Source organism: Cydia strobilella, chromosome 25 (assembly GCF_947568885.1).
Source record: "Cydia strobilella chromosome 25, ilCydStro3.1, whole genome shotgun sequence".
NCBI classification, from domain to species: Eukaryota; Metazoa; Arthropoda; class Insecta; order Lepidoptera; family Tortricidae; genus Cydia; species Cydia strobilella.
Window position 1 is genome coordinate 6,483,497 of NC_086065.1, and position 15,362 is coordinate 6,498,858.

Here is a 15,362-nt window from a genome sequence, read left to right on the forward strand (position 1 = left end):
AACAGCAAGCAGTAGTTTCACTTGTCTCACCCCACGTATCCATCACTGGCGACGACTACCCACATAGAAGAAAAAGATAAAATAACGAAAGATGTCTGGTGCTACTTTCGGCTTATTGTCTCCGTTCGACCACACTACCCAGTCTTGGGAGACGTACAAAGGACGTATTGCGCAGTGGTTCATCGCGAACGATATTGACAACACCAAAGATGCCGGGGGGAAAAAGAGACGAGCGATCCTCCTTAGCGCACTCAATGACGGCACGTACAAGCTTGCAACGGACCTTGCGTTACCGAAACAGCTGCAGAGCGTGCCATACGAAGATATCGTCAAGCTGCTGGACGATCACTTCACTCCGAAACGCTGTGGATTCAGTGAGCGGTACAAATTTTACGCGGCTACACAGCAGTCAGGGGAGACTTTTCAACAATGGGCGGCACGGTTGCGCGGGTTATCGGCGTACTGTGAGTTCAGCAATGTGGAAGAGGCTCTTCGTGACAAATTCGTCATGGGAATGTTATCCGGTCCGGAGAAGGAGAAGCTCTTTGCGCGGGACCTTACGGTGCTCAGCACTCTAGCCAAGGCCGTCGAGCTGGCTGAAAGTGTACATTGTGCGCGCGCGGGGGCAGCGGCCTCACAACCGGTGCAAACATCCCAGGATTTGTTCAAGGTTGAACAAAAGCGACACCGAGAAAGTACGCCCGGGAGCAGCGGCGGCGGTGACGATAAAAAAGAGCAGTGTCAAGTGTGCGGTTACTATAATCACAAAACATTGCAGTGTCGTTTCGCGAAATCTAGGTGTAAAAAGTGTAAAGCTAAAGGGCATCTAAAAAAGATGTGTAAAAGTGTAAATTTCATGACGGTGAACGCCGTGGATGAGGGAGATGACGATGATGATGATGGTGAGTGTTATAAAATTTTTAACATCCGTTCAAACAAAGGGGAACCGATGATTGAAACAGTTTTAATGTTAAACCGTCCGATTAATCTGGAAATAGATACAGGGGCAGCCGTAACTGCGTTGCATGTAAATACGTATAAAAAGCATTTTAGCGATGTACCATTGTCAGTTACAAAGAATCGGTTAATCACATTTACGGGTGACAACATTCCATGTTTGGGGGCAGTCCGCCTACCCGTCACTTACGCGAACCAAACTCATTCGCTTAAAGTTTACGTTGTGCGTAAGGCAGGCGCCGACGTCCTAGGTCGTGATTTTATTTCGCAGTTCAATTTAGAGCTTGCGTTAATTACGCCAGTCCGTTACTGTGCACAAGACCAGGATACTAGCAATATAATAAGGGAATTGGAAAAACGTTACGCCTCAGTGTTTTTAGATAAATTAGGAAAATTTAATAAATATAAAGTCAGTTTGCAGCTAAAAGAAAACGCTAAACCGGTTTTTATCCGCGCGAGGCCAATTGCATTCGCCCTGCGGGACAAAGTCGATAAGGAAATAGATCGATTATTATCAGTAGGAGTTTTAAAACCGGTCGATCACTCACAGTATGCGTCACCCATTGTGCCGGTATTAAAACGTAATGGGGCGATAAGGATTTGTGTTGATTATTCGACGGGCGTAAACAAACAGCTGGTGGTTGACCAGTACCCCTTACCTACTGTAACCGAACTTTTTGCTAAGCTGTACGGCGGGAAACAGTTTACGAAATTAGACCTATCTAATGCTTATAACCAGTTTGAGTTAGACGAAAAGTCGCAAGAATTAACTAGTGTAAATACTCACCGCGGTTTGTTTACGTATACTCGCATGGTTTTCGGTCTCTCTTCGGCGCCTGCCGTGTTCCAGCGCGCCATGGAGGGGGTGCTGGCTGGTGTACCGGGCACGCTGTGCCTACTCGATGACGTACTCGTCACGGGCGAAAACACCGAGCAGCACCTAACCAGGCTGAACGAGGTACTTAGAAGGTTACAAGACGCCGGCCTCACGTTACAAAAAGAGAAGTGCGAATTTTTTAAAGATGAGGTAAATTACCTAGGCTACGTGATAGATAAACATGGCTTACATAAATCACCGCTTAAAGTCAAAGCTATGATAGACGCTCCAATACCGCAGAATGAAAAACAATTACAATCCTTTTTAGGGTTAGTAAATTACTATAGGAGTTTCGTGCCGAATGCGTCGGCCGTTCTGAGTCCGCTATATGACCTGTTAAAAAAAGGGGTAAAATGGTGCTGGACTAAAGAACATGATAGGGCATTCGTGGCTATTAAAGAATGTTTGGCTTCTGAACAGGTGTTAGCGCATTTTAACCCTGCGGCTGACATAGTGCTGACCGTTGATGCTGGACCTTGTGGCCTCGGTGCCATTTTATCCCAGATTGAAGCTGATGGCACCGAACGGCCTATTTCATTCGCATCGCGCACCCTGAATGCTGCGGAGAAGCGTTATTCACAGCTTCAGAAAGAAGCAACCAGCATTATATTCGGGATACGAAGGTACCACCAGTATTTATACGGTAGGGCGGTACCGTTCACCCTTCGTACGGATCACAAGCCCCTATTGTCGATTTTTGGGCCGTATCGTGGCATACCGGAAGTGTCAGCAAATAGGCTTCAACGTTATGCTATGTTTTTAAGCGGTTACAACTATAAAATCGAATATGTTCGGAGCGCGGATAACAATGCAGATTTCTTATCTCGAGCCTGTCTTCCCGGCCCGGCGCCGGCGGGGTCGCGGGGTCCGGCCGCGCGCTTCGCAAACGCCACGACTGATATTCCCGATCGAGCCTCGTACATTAATTTCGTTGTGGATGGTAATTTACCGGTGACATTAAACGAGCTGCGCCAGCACACGGAGAGAGATACTGTTTTGCAAAAAGTGATTAATTTTATTTCAAACGGTTGGCCTAAAAAGGTATCAGACGAGGCCCTGAAACCTTATTATTTATGTCGGTTACAGCTGTCTTATGAAAACGGTTGCGTCATGAGAGGTCACAAAGTGGTTATTCCAGTGAAATTACAAAGCGTAATCTTAGCGGAAGTGCACCAATCCCATTTAGGTATTGTAAAAACAAAAGCTGAGGTTCGGTCTAGGTTCTGGTTTCCGGGAGTAGACGCGGCATTAGAAAGGTTGATAAGTGCTTGCACCGTATGTATACAACAACGCCCCTCCCCCGCGCGTGCGCCGCTCGCGCAATGGGAGTACCCGCCGTGCGCGTTTCACAGGATACACTGTGATTTTTTAGGACCGATTAACGGAAGCTCATATTTAGTAATAGTAGATGCATATACAAAATGGGTAGAAGCCTATAATATGAAAACCAATATTACGTCTTTAGCGACTATAGAAAAAATCTGTGAATTTATGTCACGGTTTGGAATTCCACATACATTAGTAACCGACAATGGTACGTCGTTCACGTCGCGCGAGTTTGAGGCTTTTTGCAGGTTAAACGGCATTTCACATGTTACATCACCGGCATATAATGCGGCTAGCAATGGGCAGGCGGAATCGTACGTCAAAATAATTAAGAAGGGCATTAAAACCAGTTTACTGAATGGTAATGGGGTACAGAATTCGTGGAAAAGACTGCTGAAATACTTATTTGATTATAGAAATTCTGTACACACTACAACGGGGGTTTCGCCTGCTCAGTTGGTATATGGGCGGAAGTTAAAGACTCGGTTAGATTTAATTAACCCTAAAATACCGTCACCCTCATCCCCGGCGCTCGCTGATACAGTACGAAAAAATCAGTGTTTGCAGAATAGACCTTCAATGTGCCGTAAGGCGCAAGTTTTCACGCCAGGGAATTTAGTATTATTTAAGGCCTTTCAGGCAAATGGTAAATTTAAGTGGTGCCGAGGCACAATCGTAAAAAAAGTTGGTAAAGTTGTTTATATAGTAAAAGACAATATAACGTCAAAAACATTTAAAAAGCACAAAAACCAAATCGTGTTAGATAAAGGGCACGATTGCGCTTACCCTAGTTACTGGAATGAAGACATAGAAATCTGGGAGGACGACGATGACACATCATCGCCCAGTCCGCCAGCGCCGAGCGAGGAACTGCAGCCTAGCACGGGGGAGGAAGGAGAACGGACATTGATTGCAGATCCACACCCTGTGACATCAGAGCCTTCCGAGCCAATAGACACACCGCTGGAGTCAATACCAGGAGACCAGTCCGAAGAAGATGAATTCCTGGAGGCCCTACCTGGTCCGGCCACTGAACCCGAGAATCGAGACTCTGACGTCTCCGCTGATAACGATCTCGTGCCTACTACCCCTCGGACAAAGCGCAATCGACCCAAGATTAATTACAAACCATTCTTTAGCAATAAATAGTTGTATTCTTTTGTTATTCTTAGTTAAGTATAGTTTAGACGTGTATGTAAGCTATGGGGAGGAATGTTGCATATGTATGTGTGCTCACGCACACACCCACCGCGCTAACTTACGAATACACGTCAGTACGCTAACAGCAAGCAGTAGTTTCACTTGTCTCACCCCACGTATCCATCACCCTGTCAATCCCTAGAACTGTGACAAATTTTTGTTTTTTTAATGCCCTGGATGCCAGCCCTTTAAGCCAAATCTCATAGAAAAAGGGGCAAGCTATGATGGCGCCATCTCTGCAAACCTTTGACAGTTGCCCATTCGTACGCTCGACCGACGTCAGCGACCGATGTCAGCGTAGGAGGAAATCAAACCTTATTCTCTTAACAATAAAGTCGCGTCAAGATCATTTTGAACACCTCGCCCGCTTAGCAACTTCTGCTGCTGACTGGACGATGGTAATGTTGTAATAAAAAGAAATGTTTAATTATGTTGAAAAATGCAGAAAATACTCGCATCTATTTTTTTTCTGGAATACTTGGATTTGTAAAAGTATCACAGTATTCCTTTACAATGTATTACAATATTTCTTACCACGTCACTCATACATTTCTTCTTCCCCTGACATTTTAATTTACAACTATAATGAACAAGTATAATTTTATGTTAAACTGAACATATTATAGAAGTACATGAAATAAATGTTAACAGACAATTTTAGATATAAGACATTGTGACGAAACTGACTTTATTGACAGTAATCAAATTAATTTGAGTAATTCTTGTACCCATGTACAGTCGCCATCAGATATATCGGAACGGCTGAGGCGCTCACAAATATCTGAACACGCCTCTATTGTTAAGGCGTCCTGTTCAGATATTTTTGAGCGCTTCAGCCGTTGCAATATATCTGATGGCGACTGTACAACTCTGTCAGTTCAAAACTAATTTTTATCAAGCAGTTACGACTGCGAGCGATACAATTTTTTTTTTTAAATAAACTTGGGGCTCCGGTACCGTTAAGGTAGAACATTTATTACGGTAGATGTGTAGAATGGAGATATTCGCACGGTTTTGATAAGCTTTGGTAGCTGAGTTGGCTAAGAACGGTGTTCTGAAAGGTTGCAAATTCGAATTGCCCGAAGTGGTGAATTTTTTCCATTTTTGCTTTATTATAAAAATAACTGTTCATCTAGCCATATAAACGAAATGAAAAGACCTTAAGAACTCACCCATACTTTCAAAACTGTATTCGCCATCACAATAGACATCAGTCGCCATCAGATATATCGGCGCGGCGAAAGCGCTAACAAATATCTGAACACGCCTCTATTGCCGAGGCGTTTAGTGTTAGATATTTTTGAGCGTCTCGGCCGCTCCGATATATCTGATGGCGAGTGTACAATGGAAGTTTTTGAAGCTTTTTCCTTATTATACATACATAATTCATCTCGGTGTCACGTAAAATGCATGTTGTAAATATTCTATGTAATTTACTCGATTTTGAGTATGTTTTTTTTTTAACGGTAATGGGCGTTTTCTAAAATACCTGATTCTTTCAAATCTGGACATTATTGGGCTCATTCTACTCAGAATCGACAGCATTTTCCATCCTGCCATTAAAAAAAGATGTCCCAAAATGTCCATTACGTCACATTTGTGTGAAAAACTTGTTCACTTGTATGTGCGTGACGTAGTGGAATGTATGTTCATACATATTTTTGGGATATTTTTTTGTCATCAGGATTGAATATGCTAGTGATTCTGAGTTGAAAGAACCCGAAAACACCAGGATCTGTGAGAATCAGGTTTTCAATATTTATTTTAGAAAACGCCCTAATACATTATGTACTCCTTTTGATTTTTGGGACCAGTCCTTGCACGATTTTTCACACATATACTCAAGGGGTGCACTGCACACCTGATTTTCAAGCGTCCATTGGCTACTGTGTTCGCTAATTATGAGACAGGATACTTATGCCATCGTTTAGAAAATGTCGGGACTGCTTACAAAAACCAAATTTAATTCTAGGTTAGTTTGTAAAAATCCTAAGTAAATTAATAATAAGTTAGATGTTTCTAAGCCTGATTTGAACTGGAATAAGGATTTAATCTGAGATTAAACATAAATCTTGAAATAAAACTTATTCTCTTTGTCGAATTAAAACTAAGGCGGGCGAGTATCCGCCTTACTGGATGCGTTACATTTTATATAAATTTACGTCTCTTTGATTTTTTATAATAAACTAAATATACTGATTTAAGTCCATTTACAAGTGTGTAATAGCGGATTCTTGATGTCAGGAATATATGATTTCCAATATATATAGTGTTCTTTGATTTTTTTACTGCCTTCTCTTATTTCAACAACACTTAAGGCTACATGTCCTTTGAACTGTATAAAATCTATTGGTGGATTTTTATACTCGCTCACCGCTTTGGTGCCTCGCTCCGCTCCTCTGGACAGGCTGCCTAATTAGGCCCAGTGGCCAATAAATAAAATTGCTAATGTACGCAATAAAATTATATTTAATAAAAATTACAACACTTAAAAGTCTAATATCTACGTTTCTTTCTTTTATTATCTGCGGGGTAAGTGGCAAGGATCTTCTTAAGGCATTCATCGGCGTCGCCTTTATCTGAAACATAAATAGGTTTCATTAAGGGTTGAAAGGTTCCAAGTACCTCACCAGAATAAAGTTTTTAGCAACTAGTAACTTGATCCCTCGCTACGCTTAAGGCTTATAAACACAACATGTACAATCTTTGTGTGCTACTCTGCAGCGGCGCCACCATAATTAATATCAATGGGTAATATGGTGAAATGATGTACCTGAAAGGTACATCATGTACCTATAATGTTTATGGCTGTACCTGTGATAGGAAACGAAATAATGGGCATTGAAAGTGGCGCCGCTGGGGGTGGGGAGCATACTCTCCAGCGGCGCCGCATAGTACTCATAGATAGAAATTATATTAGCAATTTTTTTCTTATAGAAATTGATGTACTAATGCTGTTTATTACGTACCTATTGAAAAAAAATATGTTTTTAATTAATTTGTGATTTGATTTACTTTCTTTAGCTCCTAACCTAACTAAACGGTATGAGCTGTAAGAGAGGCGCGCGGGTGAGCGAGAGGGAGATTCTTTCCGCGCTCCCGCGGTTAGGTTAGGAACTAAATAAAGTAAATAAAAATCACAAATTAATGAAAAACACTTTGCACTTTGTAATTTTTCCTCAGTCACCCGTTGACCACGAACGCTGTAAAGGGTTCGAAATGTCGGGATGTATTATAAATTCAATATACGCGATATAATCCGTTTTCATAGTTTTATTTCATAATGAAAAACATATTTTACAATAGGTACGTAATAAACAGCATTAGTACATCAATTTACAAACGAAAAAAATTGCTAATATCATTTCTGTCTATGAGTACTATGTGGCACTTTCAATGCCCATTATTTCGTATCCTATCACAGGTACAGCCATAACCATTATAGGTACATCATTTCACCATATAACCCAATGATATTCATTATGGTGGCGCCGCTGCAGAGTAGCACACCAATCTTTCGCTAGCTTGCTACTACTTATTATCTTACCCCTTATGAAACAACACTTTCACTTAATACTTACAAGTTACAATACCTTAGTAAATTAGGTAGGTACCTATTACATTTTGAGCAAAGATTACAAAGCAAGTTTGGATGTCTTGCTTTGAAGTCTACTTACTTACATTTTTTAAAATTATCATGATCTTTCGGAGCGCGAAACAACAGTTCTGCACCGGGGTCTTCAGTCCCTGCAATCATTAGTCCACAAGGCACACATTTTTTATTCCCCATACTGTACAGATTATTGAGTACCATGGGGGCATATTGGCCCCTGAACATGTCCAAATACCGATCACCTTCGGGTATGACGTGCTGTTCAGGGCTGCGCTGCGCGTAGCAACGTCGGTATCGATATTTGCTATATTTTATGTAGTCTAATGGACTTGCCTCATTTTTGCGAGAATTTGATATTCCAATGTTATCGTTAGGTATTTTTACTGCCCTATTTTGTGTATATTTATTTTCGTCGATTGTAATTTTATCAATTTTGATGATTAATCCGGCTTTCGACGCTTCATCTTCTGTTATAAATTCGAAATCTGACGAATTGTATCCATCCTCAGAATTTATATCTTTTTCCTCACATATTTCTGCAGCTACTAATTTGTTGTTAGATGCGACTGCCAACTTTACTGGGACTTCATATGGTACAATATTGTTAGTCTCATAATTCTGCTCGAGACTTGTAGTATTACTGTTACAATTTTCAACTCCAGTGCTATCTTTATCAAAATATAGATTTTGACTGATAAATTCGTCTAAATCAATTACTTCGTCGTTTGTCACATTGGTATTGTCAGTTTTATCTACTACTTCTTCTAAATTACTGTTTTCTAAGTATTCAGTTGCTAAAATTACTTTCAATTCATCTAAATCGTCATTTGAAACTATTTGGCTTAACCCGTTTTTGTCATTTGTATTAGCACTTTCATCTTCTTTACAATCGTTACCAAAGCAATTTGTATCTAAAATGTCTTCAAATTCTTCCAAATCGATTACTTCGTCATTTGCAACTATTTCGTTAACCTCGTTTTCATTGTTAGTGGTTATTTCATTTGTTTTATCTTTCATGTAACCGTTTTTCAAGCATGTAGCTGCTAAAATACTTTCAAATTCTATGACTCCATTTGTAATTGTTTCTTTAGTCCTGTTATTATATTTTTTTTGTTCAAAAGTGTTAGTATTACTACAATTATTTATTTTATCTTTATTTTCTATATCTTCACTATCGTTAACAAGGCGTGCAGGTACTGAAATACTTTCTAGTTCGTTCACGTCAGTCATGTTTTCGTGTGGATCTTTCGGATTGTTACTTATTCCATTATATTTTATATTATTGTCTATTGCTAAATTTCTTTCGTCCATAGCTTCGCACATTTTGTCTAGGACGTCATTTAAAGGTCCCTGCGTACTGTTTTGTGAGTCAGAAAGAAAATATATGTTTAGATCTATGAGCTCCTCGAAATCAGTCATGTCCATTTTAGCTCTTGCCAGTATAGCTACTCAATGATGACCTAAAACATATAAGGTCAACCGGGATAAATGCATTGATCGGATTATTGGGATTATAGCGTCTATTTGTGTTCTTTTTTAAACAACGTTAATTACCAGGGCACCCGTCATCTAGTGATAAAAGCCTGACCTATTAGTTTAGAGAATAAAACGTAACGTAGAGGGCGTTCCGACCTTCCGACCAAGTATTCGAGAAATAACTAATAGATGCAATAACCTCATAGGTTTGTTGTTTAACCGCTCGTGCTAATATTGATACCCGAGCAAGCTCTAGATTCCAAATTTGAACCAAGAGCGTAGCGAGGGGTTCGAAAAGTAGAATCTTGAGCGTTGCTAGGGTTTTAAGGCACGAGGGTTAAACAAACTTTGCCACCGAGTGAAACACAAAGTTTTTCACCAGTCACCACACCAACACGAGGAAAATAGCTAGCTGTAAAATATCAAACCAAATCAAAAACAAATTAATTTTATAAAATATTTATCATGCAAAATCATCGTTAAAAATCAATTCTACCAGCCAGCAACTCAAAGTTTGCCACTCTTGTGGATTAAACGCAACTTTCTTATTACTTTCGGAACAATCAAGAGGGTTTTTACCAGCTGGTGTGGTGAAAAATATTTTAAAAAGCCATTTCTTGTAACGTGAAAATAAAGTTAATTTATTTAATTACAATAATTACTTAAACTCTGTTTTGCTGGGATAGCGGTGACATCATATGTGGTGTTTTCTATAAAAAGGGACCTTATTGTCGATGGCGCTTACGCCATTGTTACCGATGCTCCGATATAAATACAATGCAGCGAGACGCTGTGCGGCGTAAGCGCCGTCGATAATAAGGTCCCTTTTCATAGAAAATGCCCCATATAGCAGCCGTCTCCATATATGGATGGTGTAGTATTTTGTATGGAGACGGCCGCTATCCTAGGAAAACAGAGCTTTAGGTAAAAATACTTACGTTTCTTCGTTCTACTGGCCTGAAGCGGTAACAGGCATTGTACAGCCATCAGATATATCTGAGCGGTCAAGGCTCTCACAAATATCTGAACACGCCTCTATTGTCAAGGCGTTAGAGTGCATGTTCAGATATTGTGAACACATCGGGCGCTCCGATATATCTGATGGTGACATTGGTGACTGTACATAAATATTCTGTACACAAATTTATTGGATAATCAGCCGTGTCGTTATTAAATTTTACATGAATACATAATAGCACTGTACTACAAGTTTAAATTTGAATTTTCTGCAATAAAAATCAATAATTTAACTGTGCTAGGTTAGTTACCTAGGTACTGTTCATTTTTAATGAATATCTCAAACTGATGGTTAACTTAATTAAACATTAATAACTACTTGTAAATGAGTACACATACGCACCTTTAAACAAAGAGAAAGGGAAGCAACGATCCACCGCACTGCTAAAATAATAAGTAGCTTTCCAAGCAAGAATATTTAGTTTAGCCTACTTGTATATACTATGTTTATGAGTTTAGCAGACATTTGGCGCGGTTTTTTCTTTTTAAATGCGCTGTCAATGTCAAACCATAGACATTTTTTTTATTTTTGATTCCTCCCTCTGGACAGGCTAAGACCATACTGCCTCTTCTTCAGTAAGATTAAATTTCATAAGTCAGTTTTAGATATAAAGTCTTCCTTTTTTTAAATCCAGAAGTCAAATCCAAAATGAAGAAACAAACCATAGACAGACGTCAAACAGCCAAAAAAGAAACCTTAACTATACTCTGGCAAGCTTTTTCCCTCGGTAGAAAAAGGGCGGCAAATTAACCTCTCGAACGCCGGGACGTGGACTCGCGCAGTAGGTATTGAATTCTAATTAATTCATAATTGGAGTTCAATGCCTGCTAGCGTGGTTCCGCGTTCCGGCTTTCGAGAGGTTAAAAAAAAGTAGGCACAAGGGCTTATCCTTCCATGGAAAATTTGAATTTCGCGCCTTTTCTACTGACAAAGTGGATTTGCCAGAGTATATGCAAATATTGCAATTCATGGGCAGTAAAAGAAAATGTATTGGTATTCACAAGTTTATTATTACGTTTTAAATGCAAACGTGACACTTATATGAGGAAATTACCATTTACAACCATGTTGGGGCAGTGTTAATTTTTAATTATAAAAAATGTTAAGCTGATCCACACTCGAGCGCGAAGCCGCGAACGCGAGTGTGGAGTCGATTTCGCTGATTAGGCGAACTAGACTCCATACTCGCGTTTGCGGCTTCGCGCCGCGATTCGCGCACGAGTGTGGAGGGGGCTTTATAGTTATACAATGTAAACTGCCTATTGTGTATACACAAGAAAAAAATACTTTTAAGTAAATATCAATGTGTGAAAACAGTATACAGCCAGACAAGATGCACAAAAAGAAAAATAGTGAAACCCGTAATAACAAAATAACATAACCTCAAAAATAATGTAGCAAAAGAAGGTTTTAAATGCATACATTTTCAATTGATGATATATGGAAGATCTTTAATAGTTCTTACATAAGGATTTATTACAGCCTATAACTTAAACAGTAGTTCATCATAGAGTCGTGTCACTTTTTGCCAGATTTCTTTATTCCACCTTGTGCGAGGGGACCTTTTTGGGTTGCCTTTGCTTTCGCATCCTGTAATTGTAAAAAATATTTATTTAATTATTGTTACCATTTTTTAAAGATATAATGGTTGTATATTCTACTACTACTTATAGAAAAAAATCGGCCAAGTGCGAGTCGGACTCGAGTACGAAGGGTTCCATACCATTACGCAAAAAACGGCAAAAAAATCACGTTTGTTGTATGGGAGCCCCACTTAAATATTTATATTATTCTGTTTTTAGTATTTGTTGTTATAGCGGCAACAGAAATACATCATCAGTGAAAATTTCAACTGTCTAGCTATCACGGTTTATGAGATACATCCTGGTGACAGACGGACAGACAGTGGAGTCTCGTGACAGATGGACGGACAACGGAGTCTTAGTAATAGGGACCCATTTTTACCCTTTGGGTACGGAACCCCAAAAACTTGATTTAAGTCAAAGCCAATAATATCAACTAACTGCCAGAGCCTTCTGCTGCTCCTTAAGCTTGGCCTTGTGGGCTAGGTCATCCTCGTCCATCTCTTTGGACTCCTTCTTGGGCGCCTTCAGCGGCTTCTTCTTACCACCTTCACGGCCAGACATCTGTGAGGAAAACAAAACAACTTATTGTAATTAAAGACAAAAATTATTTATTTTATTATTATAATCTTCTTCTTCTTCCTGCCCTTAATCCCAACTTCATTTGGGGTCGGGCCTTCTTATTTTATTATTATAATAAAGTTACAAATTTCACAGACAGACTTAGGTTAATCTACATTCTAACAGATCATACATGTTTCTTTCAAGTTGGCTACACTAACTAATGATTAACTAATTAATTTGATTAATGATTGATTGATGTTGGCTAATGATTTAACTGAGCATTATGTTTACTGAAGGACTTGTTTTTTAATGAAAATGTGTATGGAATTCCCAATGAGTACGAAATATTCTGCAATAAATCACCTTTCTTACTTGATAGAAACTGATAAGACTAAGCAAAAAGAATAGATTATATAGGCACAGAATCACAAAATGACAACAAAAAAAATTATAAGGATTTTTTTATTTATTTACGATTATTGAAGAACAAAGCACTTTTTTTCATTTATTAAATTATTTATTTCCCACATAGGTATACAAGATACACTGAAAGATAACTTAGATAACTGATGAGTCCTGTTAAACCTACATCTTCACAATCCATATTAAATGTGTTTTAAACTTAAAATGTCTACTAATGGGTAAAGCTAAAAGAACACTGTAAAATAAACTATAACTAAACTGCATAATATAGGTTTCGAAAACAATACCACATCATATGCATAACATTACAAAACGTAGAACTATTTGTACAATAATTAAATTAAAAGACTAGTCTTTAACACTGAAAGTAAAATCTATGAATGCCACAATTTGTTTTGTGTATGACCTTCCCGTAGCCTTGATGGTAATTTAGATGATAGACAACCTTGCTAAAAAGTGCTAATCGGTCATCTGACAAAATTTGTTCTGCCATCGGGCAAAAAAGCACAGTTACTGTATAAAAACGTGATTCGAATGAACACTTCCGTGAGTCTTGTACTACAGTAAAACCCGCTTACAAAGATTCGGAAGAGATCTAGAACGCATTTAATGTGGGAAAGCATATTTAAAAACCGGCCAAGTGTGAGTCGGACTAGCACACGAAGGGTTCCGTACCATTACGGAAAAAAACAGCAAAAAAATCACGTTTGTTGTATGGGCTACCCATTTAAATATTTATATTATTCTGGTTAGTATTTGTTGTTATAGTGGCAACAGAAATACACCGTCTGTGAAAATTTCAACTGTCTAGCTATCACGGTTCATGAGATACAGCCTGGTGACAGACAGACAGACGGACGGACAGACGGACAGCGGAGTCTTAGTAATAGGGTCCCGTTTTTAACCTTTAGGTACGGAACCCTAAAAAAAAAAGATGTTTGAAAACATGTTGAAAGAACCTGTGTCAAATGGCGACAAGGCGTATTACGCGGGCTGTAGATAAAGACACGCAGTTACCAAAATCTTATCCTAAATATTGGTTTTCACTTGTAGATAATCAGCCTAGACCTATTATTAAATAAAATATATTTCCTAAAACTTGTATGAAAGTATTTTTAAATGTAGTGGTCAATCATCCGCTCATTATAAAAATACGTCATAAACTTCTATATCGCACTCGGCTTTAAACAAAGAACTATTCTTCTAGTTCTCAGCTCTGAACAAGTGCTTTTTAAAGTCGAAAAGACCAATTATAAAAAAAATCATACCTAACCTCAACTACTAATTTATATCGAAATAAGGTGGCAATATGAACGCTATACAAGTGCAACCATTATTATAATATGCAGTACTTACGTTGGGAATGTATCAAATAAAAAATAAAAGATGCACTAAACAAAGATTGTTAGATTAATACAAAAATTGATAAAGATCGCCACAGTGCCACAACACAGTGTGCATTTGCAACTTCAGTAGTGGTTATATGCTTCACCTTCACACTTCACAATTTGCCAATGCCATATTTGCTCATTTCATAGCACATAGACAAGGAAAAGGCTGTTTGAGGAACTATGAATAACGCCGTATATCGCCATTTCCGTCGGTAGAAAAAAGCGGCAATATTAAAAGTATAGACGTGAAGGGTTATCGTCCCATACAAAATTTTGATTTCGCGCCTTTTTCTACTTACAAACTTATATGACCGGCTATAGTTTGGCAAGCCATTTCCGTTAGTAGAAAAATGCGGCAAAGAAAAATGAAGGCGCTTTTTTTCTATTGACAAAGTTTGCTAGAGTTACAGATTTATTGTTGTAAACGGAAAAAGCCGTTATGTTCAATTGTAAAGATTTTTCTATGTACCAAGGCAGTCCCATTCTCTTTTATAGATATTCTTCCAGTGTAGCATTCCAGTGGTTTGGAATGGAAGGAATTAAACCGTAACACACCATCGCACCGCACCAAGGTCATTGTGCGACGCGATGGTGTGTTACGGCCTATAATAATGGTTTAATTTGATTTGGGTCTCGCAACCATTGGGTTGGCAAATTGGCTTTACAAACATCTTTGAATTTTTCGATCATGTTTTAATTTTATTATCTCCACTCGTTGCGAATTTCCTATTTTTCGCTCTAGTATCGTAATGTACTCATTTTGGGACGTTGGCTTGTATGATGTTTGTGAACTCGTGAACTCGACCGTACAGTCGCGAAAATCGAATTTCGTAAATTTCGAGCAACTATCTCTGTCACTCTAATTACGCGTTCATTGGAGTAAAAGAGAAAGTTGTCCGACATTTGCAAACTTCGGTGTTCGCGGTAGGCCCTC

The 15,362-nt window shown here is 38.9% G+C and overlaps 3 protein-coding genes across 3 annotated transcripts; 1 reads left to right on the plus strand and 2 right to left on the minus strand.

The window, feature by feature from the left end:
• The first annotated feature begins 49 nt into the window (after positions 1 to 49).
• On the plus strand, positions 50 to 6,625 carry LOC134752785 (uncharacterized protein K02A2.6-like). The gene has a single exon (XM_063688489.1). It carries the CDS (start codon positions 92 to 94, stop codon positions 4,307 to 4,309), a length of 4,218 nt encoding a protein of 1,405 aa, XP_063544559.1. The 5' UTR covers positions 50 to 91; the 3' UTR covers positions 4,310 to 6,625.
• A 231-nt stretch (positions 6,626 to 6,856) lies between these two features.
• LOC134752631 (homeobox-like protein HDP1) lies at positions 6,857 to 9,398 on the minus strand. The gene is made up of 2 exons (XM_063688300.1): positions 8,042 to 9,398; positions 6,857 to 6,939 (listed from the first exon to the last, which is right to left on the minus strand). The coding sequence occupies exons 1-2, from the start codon at positions 9,396 to 9,398 to the stop codon at positions 6,857 to 6,859; spliced, it is 1,440 nt and encodes a 479-aa protein (XP_063544370.1).
• A 2,061-nt stretch (positions 9,399 to 11,459) lies between these two features.
• On the minus strand, positions 11,460 to 14,545 carry LOC134752565 (translation machinery-associated protein 7 homolog). The gene is made up of 3 exons (XM_063688234.1): positions 14,394 to 14,545; positions 12,492 to 12,614; positions 11,460 to 12,057 (listed from the first exon to the last, which is right to left on the minus strand). Exons 2-3 carry the CDS (start codon positions 12,612 to 12,614, stop codon positions 11,986 to 11,988), a joined length of 195 nt encoding a protein of 64 aa, XP_063544304.1. The 5' UTR covers positions 14,394 to 14,545; the 3' UTR covers positions 11,460 to 11,985.
• Between the last annotated feature and the right edge of the window lie 817 nt (positions 14,546 to 15,362).

Excerpts from the sequence above, each read along its gene's own strand:
- LOC134752785 (XM_063688489.1), top strand. The coding sequence starts at position 92 with ATGTCTGGTGCTACTTTCGGCTTATTGTCTCCGTTCGACCACACTACC.
- LOC134752631 (XM_063688300.1), bottom strand. The coding sequence starts at position 9,398 with ATGGACATGACTGATTTCGAGGAGCTCATAGATCTAAACATATATTTT. Across the intron at positions 6,940-8,041 it reads TCATGATAATTTTAAAAAAT|ATAAAGGCGACGCCGATGAA; the intron begins GTAAGTAAGTAG and ends TTTATGTTTCAG.
- LOC134752565 (XM_063688234.1), bottom strand. The coding sequence starts at position 12,614 with ATGTCTGGCCGTGAAGGTGGTAAGAAGAAGCCGCTGAAGGCGCCCAAG. Across the intron at positions 12,058-12,491 it reads AGCAGCAGAAGGCTCTGGCA|GATGCGAAAGCAAAGGCAAC; the intron begins GTTAGTTGATAT and ends TTACAATTACAG.